The sequence below is a fragment of the Meleagris gallopavo genome, chromosome 1 (genome assembly GCF_905368555.1).
Source record: "Meleagris gallopavo chromosome 1, MGAL_WU_HG_1.1, whole genome shotgun sequence".
Taxonomy (NCBI): domain Eukaryota; kingdom Metazoa; phylum Chordata; class Aves; order Galliformes; family Phasianidae; genus Meleagris; species Meleagris gallopavo.
This window is the reverse complement of record NC_139404.1, coordinates 64,481,562-64,495,823: the sequence shown is the minus strand read 5'-3', so window position 1 is coordinate 64,495,823 and position 14,262 is coordinate 64,481,562. Positions and strand designations below refer to the sequence as shown.

General features: G+C 38.9%; 1 protein-coding gene across 1 annotated transcript in view; it reads right to left on the bottom strand.

Moving 5' to 3' along the window:
• The window catches only part of PDE3A (phosphodiesterase 3A), a 246,164-nt gene that overhangs the window by 15,844 nt on the left and 216,058 nt on the right, over positions 1-14,262 (bottom strand). The window contains exons 10-13 of the mRNA XM_085231279.1: positions 9,378-9,489; positions 5,061-5,174; positions 3,060-3,259; positions 716-919 (exon numbers count right to left, since the gene is read on the bottom strand). Coding sequence (XP_085087405.1) covers positions 716-919; positions 3,060-3,259; positions 5,061-5,174; positions 9,378-9,489 — 630 coding nt within the window. The remainder of the gene's footprint in view (positions 1-715; positions 920-3,059; positions 3,260-5,060; positions 5,175-9,377; positions 9,490-14,262) is intronic.

The window sequence follows — 14,262 nt, the reverse complement described above, 5'->3', positions numbered from 1 at the left end:
AATTTTTAAGATATATTCCCAGAGTTGTGATTTTATATTCCCTGAACAGAGTGAAAAGGAAGGATCTCTAGTGATCTCTTTCTCAGGGGTATACCTGTTTGGAATAAAGTAAGAGAGAAGGATCATCCTTTCACTGCATTCAAATTGGAATTTCAAAATCATTATGATTTCTGTGTTTTCCTAACAGAACAGTATGATTAAACAGATAAAAAGTCACATTAAGTATTCAGATACTATGGAAACTCGGTAATACTTCTGATTATTCTCCCTGAGTGCTATTACATCTAAAATGTTAGCAAACAAGCAAACAATGCTGAAAAGTGGGATGTAAGTGGGATTTTCATGAAATTGTCCCATTTTGCATAATATCCTCAACAGATTAAATTAGCCTTTCATAATGTCCTTCTGTATGTTATCAACAGAGCCTACCTTAAACCAACTTCTGGGAAAAACAAACAAACAAAACAAAACAAAACAAAAACAAACAAACAAAAAAAACACCAAGCAACCAACCATAAGAAGGAAGCTATGGCACTAAATTGAAATAATTTAAAAATGACAAGAGATTAATATTCATCAGAATGCTTTATAGTAGCTGAAAGAAAATTCAGAAGAAAAAGCAACACATCAAGATTTTGAGTCATTTCACTGTGATGCTAACAAGCCCCAGAAACTTTTCTGACCACCCACCAGAAATCCAAATGGATCTTGTTACCTTGGCATTGAATTTGGCAACAAAATCAAAGTGTTTCTTCAGGTCAGTAGCCAAAATTGCTTCGATGACAAGGAAGCGGAAATGCTTGAACTCCACGTGGTCGAGGTTGACCAAGAAGTTGTATTCTGGCCTCGACATGAAAAGGTTCCAAGCAGCAGCAGCATGATGGTTCTCCAGGACGGAGCGGTCATTGTATAGTACTGCCTGTGAAAGCAATATGGGAAACAGCTCAGCAAAAGAAACATCGTGATTACAGAAATAAGAATGATGTGGGTGTAATGAATGAAGGATGTTCAGATTTGGTTTTTGTTAATTTTGTAAAGAATATCCCGAGTTTTCATCATAAGATTTTTGCAGAATTAGAAGCAGACAGCTGACCTGCTGTGATAGCTAAAATCTGTTTTAAAATCTGGATTTTTCATGCTTAAGAGTCTTTGGTTCCATACTAAACCACATCACCTGACAACGAATATCTAATATGCTTTTTCATTTGTTTGTTTTAATACATATAAGCCTTATCAATACTATCAAGTTGCACTTCCCTGTTTTCCAGAGCCAGTCTTAGTACTAGCAAAGATTACTATCTTTTGGGTTTGTATCTGACAATTTTGTCAATATTAGACTTACTCCAAACTCGGAAGAAAAAAAAAAAAAAAGGAAGAAACTCCAGTTTGAAACTCAACATTGCACAACTCTCCAAAACTGGTTAAATATTTAAAAGCCAAGATGCATATATCTCATTGTGATAGCAATTTCACTCAGAAATGAAATTAAAAAAAGACGTAGAAAGTGGACTTCACAGGACAACAACAATCTAGGAAGTCTCTTCACTTCAGCAGCATTCAGTCTCTTGACTATTTCCTTTATGGAAATATGTTTCTGTGTAAAGTTTTCTACTTTACAGAAATATAAAAACATATCTTCCAGTGCTAAGGCTTTCTTCATTACTTTTCACTTAAATTATATTTTGCTATCTAGAAGTAAAAAATTCTACCTTATCCTGAAGAATAGAATCTATTATTTCTTGCAGAGATTGGTTTGCTGAAGCAATGCAGGTTTACAGTCTATCTTGTCTAACTACACAGTAATAATTTAATGTACATATATTTTGCTGCCAAGACCCCACTCCTCAAGGCATATTTTTTGTCCAGCAGCACTTCAGCTTTACTGAAAGCTCATACGGCTTGTGGTGAAATATAGATATATATATATATTTATAAATTATTTGTACATATATATGTACAAAACAAATTCTGAATACAAGTGTCCAAATCTCATGCGATACTAGATTAATACCAAACAAAATAAAACAACAAAAGAACCAAGAAGGTTCTGAACTTTGTCCATTATTTTTTTCTCAAACTACAGGCAATACATGAAAGCTAATTATTTAACTTTTTTGACTTTTAAAAATGAGTTCAGTAATAGCATGTTTCCCATCAGGCTATTTATCCAGCAAGAGCATCAGAGTTATTGATGACAAAAACATGTTGCAAAGATGAGGAGCATTACTATAAGTTTATAGACAGAAACTGGCACAAAGCATGGCCAGATGATTTGCCCTTGGTGAGAAAGAAGTCTGGATCCAAGTTAGTGAGCAGATACAGAACTTCTGCATCCCTACCCAACTTTGCACCATCACAATACCTTTCTTTTTCCTTTGTGCACAGAATTCTCTTTCAACACAGTATGCTGAAGCCAAGCAGGTCAGCTACGTAAAGTAAATAAAGATGATCTCATAATTAAGCCAATAAACAGCGATCAGAATTGCTGAATTTCACTGCCAGCACTGGCAGCAATTTCCATGTAACCTTAGGTAAGTCTCAATTACTCATTTGTAAAACTAAGATGATCTTTTTCCCTGATAGAGGCAGAAAGTAAAGATACGTTTGTAAAAGATTGCAGCTGTTCATATACTGCAGGAGCAATAGAAAATATTTGTTATGATTGTAAGTAGAAACTTACTTGTCTGGCGCACGTGGCAACTACACAGGTGGTGGTTTCTTTTTGTTTGTTTTGTTTTACTGGCTTTTTTTGTTTGTTTGTTTCTTTTTATCTTTCTGTGCCTTATTGTGCAGAATGATATTTCCTTTATTTCCCAGTTATAAATTGTGTCAGTCTTCTCCTTCACCATGACATTTTATCTACACTTTTCTTAACAGTACCAGTAATAGAATGTGGTGAGGGTGTGTAAAGAGACTTACTGGCAATCCCCAAGGTAAGTGTTTATTTTTGTCACTTTGATAAGCTACTTTGGTATTCGGTAGAATTGTGCTTAAGCTGCAGGCACCAGTGACAACTGAAATCTGTCACATTCTGAACTTAACAGTGATGTCTTAATTACCTGAGGAGCACTTGTTGCCACCAAAAAGGCATTAGTCCTTCCTGGGTGATCGTAATCATGCATGGCTGCAGCTACGTAAAGAGCCATCAACTCAAGAGCTGGAATGTTGCCAGCTAGGCATCCGTAGCTGTCATCTGTAGGTGTGTATGTCTTCGAAAACACATAACCCATATGGCCGTGAGTGATTCCACTGTCAGAATCTGAACAGAAATAAATACATTTAGAAAATTCCCGACCATTTTTTTTTCTTCAGAGACTTGCTGAAACATATGGGAACAGCAAAGCAGAAGGAGTGGAGAATTCACAGTAGCTAACTGAAGAGTAAACATGTTCTGACCTGAATGCTTTCTGATGCATACTTGACCTGATGCAGTAAAGCAAGCAATTGGAAAGGTACAATTTCAGATCCCTCCAGGGATGTTCCTCCAGCAGAGGCTGCTCTCAAACTACAAAAAGTACTGACAATAATACTGACATGCTGGAGCTTTGTGGGTAACTTGATCTTTCCAACACCTTCATCTAATTGCTTCACCATAAAGATTAGTCTGTGAAATACTGTCTGTTCTGAAAGTAGTAGAATAGCATTTATGAATTCAGTAGGTGTAGATGCATGTTTTCCAATCCAAGGTCTAGACTTCTACTTCTTTGCTGCTAATCCTCTTACCAGCCTCTTTTAGAAACAGCTTGAATGTGTCCCTGTCAGTGGCAGATTTTGTGAGATGCATTGAATGAATTCATATGCAGCTGAACAGCACTTAACTGCAAGGTGACCTCACTACAACCTTCCAGTACCTAAAGGGAGGCTACAAACAGGAGGGAAGTCAACTCTTTGAAAGGGTAGATAACTGTAGGACAAGGGGAAATGGTTTTAAGTCGAAGGAGGGAAGATTCAGGTTGGGTGTCAGGGGGAGGTTCTTTACCAAGAGAGTGGTGAGGTGATAGTACAGGCTGCCCAGAGATGCTGTGGATGCCTCGTCACTGGAGGTGTTCAAGGCCAGATTGGATGGGGCCCTGGGCAGCCCGGTCTAGTATTAGATATGGAGGTTGGTGGCCCTGCCTGCAGAGGGGGGGTGTTGGAACTTGATGATCCTTGAGGTCCCTTCCAACCCAAGCCATTCTATGATTCTATGATTATATTTCAAATAACAAACACCAAAATCCCCAAACCTCAATCCCTTTCATTCAACCCATTTCTCTTGATCTATGATTGGAGGCTGTTATGATATCCCCTGCTGGTATGATAACTAACAAAATTTTCCAGGAATAGCAACCCTTTCCACCACCAAAACATCCTCAAGAGTTTCACAAATGGCATGTGTGTGCCACAAAAACACCAGCAAAAAAACGTTGAAGTAGAAATGTTCCCTGTGGAACAAACTTCTGCTTTAACGGCAAATCTCTCAGAACGCCCACAAAATACAGACAGGCCCCCTAGTTGCTATACCTAAAGTTGGAGAAGTTAATACAAAGGTGCAATAATAAGAAAATCTGCTTGTAAGTAGGAATCATAAGACAGCAGATGGATGGTCTTGCAAGGTAGTAGCAAGTCTCTTTCTTTGGGGACAGTGAGGAATGGCAAAGGGACACTTCACAACCACCACGAAGCAACAGTGCATGCCTCCACTTGTGTGTTCCTGTGCCTTCATAATAGCAAAATAATGCAGGGTTTGAAGACTTAAAGGTTTACATCTTTATAGGAGCAATGGAAAGCACTGCTAATACAGTTTCTTAGAAGAAAACCTACTGTAAAATTCAAATGGTAATAAACACCTGTTATTAAGGGCAACCACAAAGGTTTGCATTCACACACTGAATATAAAATATTAGGTTTTGGAACACCAATTCCATTCTCTTCTAAGTTATACAAACATACATTCAGCATCCAATGTACTACTCTTTATAACAAGTACAGCACTCATTGCTCAGCTGTTGGCTTTCTTCCAGCAAATTTTGTCAAAAGTTTTAAAAATACAACATATATACTTGTATATTTAAATATACCTGAATCACTCGCTGACCCGTGATCATTAATCACAGTTGGGAGTCCTGGAATGGGCTGAGTAGTAAGGTACCACACGGCATGCAGAACATCAGTTGCGTGGATTCGATTGTGATCTGTGATACAAAACAAATGACTTCACCATTAAACATGATTATTTCTGACAGAGGGAAATCAGCACCATCTAGTGGGTACTGCATGGCAGTCAATTGAGCCAGAGACAAATCCAATGTTATCACAACCATGAATAACAGCTGTCTTTTGTAAATGCTTAGCTTTTCTTTTACCATAGATGAAGCAAATTCAACTCTAAGTCTTCGTATCAGTCCAGAAAGAGAAAAATAGCAGCAGAGCAGTTTGCAGAAACTTTGCAAAGAAAGTATTAAACAATAAGTCTTCTAGCTCTATTCCTCACTCCAGTGGCTACCTTTTGCTAGTTAAATGCCACTGAGTTGAATATTCACTGTTAACCTCTGATTCCAATGAAATCAGTTGAAAAAGCTCAAAGTCTTCAGTAGCCAGATTTCAACCTACTTGCTAATGGTAGCTCCACAAAATCAAGCTCAGGATACGTGCATGTTGCACAGTTAAACCAGGTTCTTTTCTGTGGTTTGCTGACCAGAGATTAAGAGCTGAGGCCCCAGCTCCTGTTATCTGGCTTGCTACAAGTTCTCTTTGCAGAAATGAGAGATAAGTCACTTCAAGGCTTTTCCCACAAATCCTTCAAGGCCAGATAAACAATCAACACAAGTAACTGAAAAAAGAATTGCATGCTAGTTCACCACAGAGCATCATGTAAATATACACCAACAAGAGCAAACATGATGCTTGAAGAGGAGTAATACTGCTGCACCACAACCATAGCTTACATCTGGGGCAGAATCACTGAAAGACAAGTATTTCAACTTGCAATTTAGGCTAATTTGAGACAGTATAGTGATTAGATAACACTCTTAGAAATCTGCTTTTCCAAATTATGATCTGTGGTTATGCTACCTCTGCTGGACTTCTGCACAAATGCATAGCAGAGAGCAAAAAAGAAAAATATGGGATTGCATTGGCAGCCTATCCTCATCCCTCTAACTCAGAGGAGCTGGCTATATCTCTAGGTAATCATTCACTTTAATGGGAGACGCCCGGATAATGCTAATCAGCCATATGTGTCTCATAATCAAACTAAATGCTGGAACAGTCTTCATAGGAATGGAATTATGTTACAGAAAGAAGGTAACAGTCAAGAGTTGGGATAGCACTGGAGATGTCACATATCTATCATTAAGAAAAATTACCAGCACAAGTTCAGAACTCCTTTCTGTGAAGCAGTGAGTAAAGTTGATTGCATTAATTAGAGGTGGAAAAACCTTTGTACTCTGAGGGAGTAGCAAGACATGTAAGCAGCCTGCTTTTATACCTGTGGCACCCTCTGCTCAGGCACAGAGAACTTCACCATTTTACTGACCCAACACTACAGTGCTCAAAGCAATTGCATACTACATCTACAAGAAGGGCTGTAATGAGGATCTGAGGAACTACAGGCCTGTCAGCCTGACCTTGGTACCAGGGAAAGTTATGGAGCAAATCATCTTGGGTGAGATCACACAACATGTGAGTGATGTCCAGGGGATCAGGCCCAGCCAGCATAGGTTCATGAAAGGCTTGACCATCCTCATCTCCTTCTACGACTGGGTGACCAGACTGGTAGATGAGGGAAAGGCTGTTGATGTAGTCTACCTAGACTTCAGCAAAGCTTTTGACACGGTCTCTCACAGGCTTCTTCTGGGGAAACTGGCTGCCCGTGGCCTGGACAGGTATACTCTTCTTTGAGTAAGGAATTGGCTAGAGGGCCATGCCCAACGGGCAGTGGTTAATGGAGCTAAGTCCAGCTGGCGACCCGTCACAAGTGGTGTCCCCTAGGGGTCGGTACTGGGGCCCATCTTGTTTGATATCTTTATTGATGACCTAGATGAAGGGATTGAGTGTCCCTCAGTAAGTTTGCAGATGACACCAAATTGGGAGGTGGTGTTGATCTGCCTGGGGGTAGTGAGGCCCTTCAGAGGGACCTAGATAAGCTGGTTCACTGGAGCTGAGGTGAATGGGATGAGGCTCAACAACGCCAAGTGCTGGGTCCTGCACTTTGGCCACAATAACCCCGTGCAGCTCTATAGGCTTGGGGATGAGTGGTTGGATGACTGTGAAGAGCAAAGGGAATAGGAAGTGTTAGTTGATGCTCAGGTGAACATCAGCTGACAGTGTGCCCAGGTGGCCAAGAAGGCCAACACCACCCTGACCTGCATTAAAAATAGTGTGGCCAGCAGGAGCAGGGAGGTAATCATCTCCCTGTACTCAGCACTGGTGAGGCCGCATCTCGAGTACTGTGTTCAGTTTTGGGCCTCTCACTACAAAAAGGACATTGAGGCCCTGGAATATATCAGAGAAGGGCAACGAAACTGGTGAGCGGTCTGGAGCCTAGAAGTCAGCCTAGAATTCTACCTGCCAAGGGCAGATGGTTGTAATACTCAAACGTTTATTATATTTACAGTTTGCAGTCACTTTGCTTACTAAATGTGGGCATAATGTTATGCCACTTGACCCTAGTATTTACCCCTCACTTTCCTCTCTTGCTCTCCTGTTATCCTCCCCTTTAAATATTTGTTAGTGATCATTAGCTACAATTCTTTAATTATTTTTTTAACAACAAAATGGTAAGCAGCATAGGAATGGATATATTTTGGAAATAAAAAAGGAAAATAAGGAAGAGATCTCCTTCCTGTCTTTCTTGAAGTACTAATCTCCTCATGCAAAATCAAGTTCTGCACAGGGCTCTAAAGCTTTTCTATAGGATAAAAGCTGGATAAACATCTGTACTAATTTAATCCAACTGGAATAGTCATCATTTTTCAGTTCAATTCATTGTTTGATTTCATTGTTCAATCAAAGCAAGTTGTTTTGTTTTCTACTCCTTCACAGAAATAAAAAGTTGAAAGGTAAATTAGTTATGTATCAGACAAAATATTTGGTTATAAAATGAAATACACATAAGAAAAGCCGCAGAAATGGAAGGCTAGATTCACAAAAATTCCTGAGCCCCTATGAGTAGAGAAATGTTGAAAGTTGTTGAAAACAAAGAGGAAAGACTGCCGGACATTCATATACAAGGCCTCAGGCTATAATCTGCTGTTTATAATCCCTCTCAGATTCAAACACAGGGAAAGATTTGAAATTTGTTGTCCCACTTTCCCAACAGAGAGTCCAAATCAGCTGGCTGGAGGGCATCCTGAGACAGCTTGCTTTCAGTTCCTCACTGTTTAGTTGTTCCAATTTATATTTAATATTTTAAGAGTGAGACTATATGACTTATATCAATTTTGCAGACATTTTTCTGGGAGGTGAAAGTAAACAGGGTGTCTTATATTTCTCAGCATAGGTTTTATTTGCCAGCTAACAGGGCGATAACCCCCTTTCTTCTCCGGAGAGAAAAATAGTCTTTCACAGTTGAAGTAGTTCGTTAAGTTAGATTTGAATTAGCAAGTACTTTGAGGATGACTGAAAGCAGGCTTTTCAGTGAATAAATGATTCACACTGAAAAATACTAGCCTAGGCGTAGTTGAGGAAGAGCAGGAGGCACCCAACTACTTTGTCTACCTTTTCTCCTTTACAATGCATGTCTATTTTGATAACATAGCACTGTTTCTGTAAATAGTAAAAAATCCAAATCTCTCACAGAGGGGAATGTTTCAGTGAACTTCAGCTAGGACAGGGATATGCTTGCATCATCAGAAAACATGTCATCAGAAAACTGTTCTTTGTATATGGTAGTTCCATCTGGTTGCAAGCTTGCAAAAATATTTCCCATGAATTATTATTAAACAATGTGAAACAGCAAATGCAATGAAAGAGGATGAGTGAGGCTATGGAATAAAACCGGCCTCTGACTAAAGAGCCATCTATTTGTCAGTGATGCAGCAGAAGTCAGGAAAAATATTCCTCTCTTAGTAATCAAGAAAGCATGAATGATTTCATGCATACAGTACGGTCAGCTATTGCTATTGAGCTTTTCAATCACCCTTTTCTGTTATTTATTTGTGTTAGACACTGCACAAATGTCTTCTGAAACAATGTGCAGTGGTAAATGTAAGTAATATATGCATGGAGAATGTATGATCTCAGTTAACATATAAGAAGGTTAATGAAAAAGAGCATCTTGTTTAAAAAAAGAAGTACGTGGTATAATAAGAGAAAAAATGCTTCAATAACTAAGTGTATGGAAAATACCCAAAGCTTTAAGGAAGTGCTAATATCTGCTGGGAATGTTTACTTACAAGGTATCTCTCGGTATCCACATTCCAAGGCATGGAAGTAGTTCATAAATTCCCTCACTGGAATTTTAAAGGTTTCAAACAACCCCATGTCTTCAAAAAGCCGGTATGATACCTGGGGAAAAAAAGAAAAAAAGAAAAAAAGAAAAAAAAAGAAACATTATTCTGCTAAGTCGTCCAGAAATAATCTAAAAATTACATATAAAAATCATTCTCTCCAATCATCCCACAAAAATCTGCTTTCTTGGTAGTATTTTATCAAGCACATAATCTGATTCAGCTATAGCAGCAGCTACTTGCATTTTCGTAGCACAGACAAACAGACAACTTATCATTACCAAACCGTTCTTGTTCCTTCAATACATCCTTCCAGATGTTCTTCTCTTCCTTTCAGGCACATGGATCTCCCATATTCTGCCATCACCTCAGAAGCATACACACAGGCAAATAGCCAGAGCTCCTTAGTGTCTTGGGAAAATTTCCCCACAAACTTCTTCAAGAAGCATTTGTGAGACAATTCATTTCCCAGAAAAAGAGGGAGTAAGTGAAAGAATGAGAAACAGGACAGAATGATTGGGATTCTCAGCATCATCTCCTTCCTTTACCTCTCATTTTGGCAATAAAATTGGAAGAATGACTTTAGGATTTCAGAGGCAGCAAGCAGCTTAAAGTTGCTATAGACATCCAAGAGAGAATATATCAAAAAGGAGAATGTGATGGCTGAGTGAGGGGGTGTTCAGGAGAGATGTAAGTTCAGAAATGCAAACAGGAACAATTACAAAATGGACAAAATGCACAATAAGCTTGAACATAGAAAATAATGGTACATTTTAAAATTACTGTATCACTTCTTCATTTCTTCCACAGATCAGACCCCAAAGCCTTTCAGCTTCTTCATTTATTTACTGCTGTTAGCTAAATATTGTCCTTTTCATGCCATTTATCAGGTAATGGTCTGTCTAGAGCTAAGCAACTTAAGACACATTTGAAAGGATGAGTGCTATACTGATAAGAAATTATTACAAATTCTGCTCTGAGTTTCACACCCTAATGTAAACCAAATGACTATCCACAGCTATTTCCTACTGTACACCACATATATAAACATGTGACCTGTGAGCAGTTCCTTCCGAAAGTTTAAGGAATGGATCTTCCCCCTCTATTCTGTGCTGGTGAGGCCACATCTGGAATACAGTGCCCAGTTCTGGGCTCCTCAGTTCAGAAAAGAGGGATCTCCTAGAAAAAATCCTGCAAATGGCCACAAAGATGATTACGGACTTGCAGCATCTGCCAGATGAGGGAAGATCTGAGACTTGGGACACTTCAATTGGGAGAATAGAGGGCTGAGAGAGGATCTCATCGCTGTTTATAAATATTTAAAGTGCCAGAGTCAAGTTGATGGGGGCAGACTTTCTGGAAGTGAGCAACAACGAGATAAGGGACAATGGGCACACACCAGAACACAGGAAGTTTCATACAAACACAAGGAAGAACTTCTTTATTTTGAGGGGGTCAGCACTGGAACAGGCTGCCCATAGAGGCTGTGATGTCTCTCTCTCTGGAGATATTCAAGACCCATCAGCACACGATTCTGTGTGACCTGCAGTAGAGATCATGCTTTAGCAGGGGGTTGGACTTGATGATGTCCAGAGGTCCCTTTCAACCTATACGATTCTGTGATTTCCAATGTTCTGTATTTAAATGGATGCAGTCTACAAAGGAGGGAGACAGCCCAGGTGAAAACCGTAGTGTCATTTCACAGAAGGAAAAGAAAATGTGGGGCTGTAAAAGGCAAAACTGAGATCCTGTTCTACTGAGGCAGAACAAAGAGACTGTCTTTATGTGTAATTTGGATTAGAAGGCACATAGAATCCTGCTAATCTATCTGGAATGGTAGTTGAAGTGAATTAGTCTCGATTCAATCTTTCTCATACAGAGAGATAATGTATTTCACACACCAGTCTTAGATCACTGAATGATGAACTCCATGTTTCGTGCTAAATGTCTCTGTCCTCAAAGTGGAAGGATAAAGGAATATTAACCTGCAAGACCAAACTTTCCAGTGCTACATCACCAACACAGAACAGGGACCTTAAGTAAAATATGTAATAAAGGCATTTTTTTTTTCCCCTTTCCTTGGATTTTCTGGGGAAAATTCTGCAGCTAGTGAGAAAATAAGCAGGTTGTGATGGATATGAATGGTAGCTCTTCCCCATGACTTAGAGTGAAATGGCATTATTTTCTCCGGTCATCAGAGAAACAGCCAAGCAAGTCATTTAGAGATGTAATCATTTAGACTCACAGCTGTGGTGCAGCCCCCACAACCTAGGACAAGCCTTGAGGAAGCTGTGGCAATGCCCAGCCACTTCATACTGTCTGCTCTCGCAGCCTCCTCCCTCCTGCCTCCATCTTCTGTTTGTCTCTGCTACAGCTGCTAGTGCTTGGGTGAATCATTTATAACACAGCTACCCCTCATGCTGCTGTCTGAACAGGAACAAGTGCTTCTCCCTTATGATTTCTAATGGAAGCTTTTTTAGAAGTGGGGATCGTCATTCACACATACCTCCTCTCCTAGGTGTAAGGGGCATACATTCAAGTCTCAGAGGATTTGTGCAAGGTTTAGGTTAGCATTTCCCTACTCCCCCCTATAATTGCTGCAGTTTCTCTCTTCAGAAGTCATGCACGATCATGAGATGTCCAAATATTCCTCTTGGCACCATCCAAGCACTGCAATGACAGCACTCTATCTCAATGCTGCTGGTGTAGAAAAACTGCAGAAGTACCACCAATGTTTTGTATTTCTCAGGCTTTGCAATAAAAGCTGGAGAGGGACCTTGACTTTAGCCTATCCTTTAACACATTCTTTATTTGCTTTCCAAAGAACATGAGTTTCTCTTCTGCAGGTTTTTATTTTTGTACGAGTTGTAAGAAGTGTGACTGAAAGCATTATCTAACTTTATGGCCTGTTGTGAAGCACCATCTCAGTTGGAAGCTTTGCTGTTCCTTTCTCAAATTAGATTGGTATGCAAATTCCTCCCTAACCCCTATTATGCATATTGGTTAGTGCCATGTTTAGGATGCTTTCCACTGTATTTTGCATAGATGCCTCTATGGCCACCAACTAGTTCAGGGTCTTTTTATATATCTAAATAAATTTAACATTACTAAAAGGAGAAACAGACATCCCAAGCAGCTTTAAAGTCACTATGCCAGCATTTGCTTTCTAAACTGAATGCCTCCCTAGAGGCACATGTCAACTCCACTTTGTTCCATCTCATAAATTTAACCTAGCAAGACAAACATAGTTAATTCAGCTTGTTAATTTACTTATTTTTTAATGGATGAGTCCACTTAATGGCAAAAAGCAGAGAATAAATCATTACAGCTTTTGTTTTCCTTTGTTGATACTATCCAGCATTTTGAAATGATACAAGAAAAAGACAATACGTTTTATCTGCAGAAAACAAATTGCTTATTTTGGATCTCTTACTTCTGAAAATAATTTTGTTAGGAACGTCTTAGTAGGTGGAGGAAAGAACAATAGGAATTATCTTTATTTTAAGAACAAGGTTGAACTTGCTACATTTTGCTCTAAGACACTGGGAGTTATTGTGAACAGCTGCTACAGAAGATGGTGAATTTTCACAAATATTACTTATTTATGTTTCTCTGTTATATTTCACAGGCCTCATTTTATGACACTGCAACAGTGAGAATGTACACAGAACAATGTGATCAAGAAGGAAATGTTTAGAAACAGAGTGTGGAGTCTTAATGAAAAGCATGGGCAGCAGAAGGAAATTGTCCTGAGAGGTACAGAATTCCATGCAACTTGGTAAATTGTCGAAGACCTACATAAGTAGCCAGACAAAGCTAGAAGAAACTTTTGTTCATTCAAACTTGATCATTCAAACTGCTAGTTATGACACTAGAAATGTTCTATTTTTTCTTATGTTTCATTCATTAGTCTTTAAGATTATTTGCTGCTAAACAAAATCGTGACAAAGAACACGTAGAAGAGAATGTTAATCACATGCCTCCTGTGTATTGCATGGTTGTCTCCATCAACGGTAAATATATATCAATGCCCATATCCAGCCACAGTTTGCCTCTTTCTCCAAAACTAACCTAGAGAGTTGGTAGGCTGGTTAAGTATGTATGTTACTTGAAAAATACAGAATGATAAAAGGCAGACCATGCTCTCAGATCTGACCAACCAGCCACTGTGTTTGTGTGTGGGTGTTTATTTTCCCACATTCTAATAAAGATAAATACTTCTTTCCAGTGTTCATCGCTACATAATACCTTGTAAAGTGATACTATATCAGTCTCCTGTGCTGTTTTTTTTCTCCTCACAATCCTAAATATAATTACTTGATCTTCCATTTAATAAACTTGAATACCTCCATAAAAGAAAAAAATGTCTGATTTGTCAATATGCTAGGAAAAGGGGAACCACAGAGCAGAGTTCAGCCAAGAAACTGATTATGGAATTGATATCAACTGTGCTGAATACAGAAGGGCTGTGTCAGTGTGTCAGTATCTTCATTCAACATAGAGAAGAGAATGAAAAATCAACATCTGAAAAGAAAGAGCATAAAGCTCTCACATCCTGATTCATAGAAAATTAGTCTTGACAGAATAATGATCTCAATTTACTATCCAAATGTTCATTCTTTAAAGGTGAGGAAATACAGCAAAGACTATTTTTTGTCCACTTCTTGAAACCTTACTTTCTTGCACTTCCTGACTGAAATCTCCAATATAGAAAAGGATTTCCTGCATTAAACTGAGTATTTTTACTGTTTAACACTCCCATGGTGGACTCCATGAGAAATCATTTCACAAAATACTTCGGTAAGGGATGAAAGCAGATCCTGTAGATAGG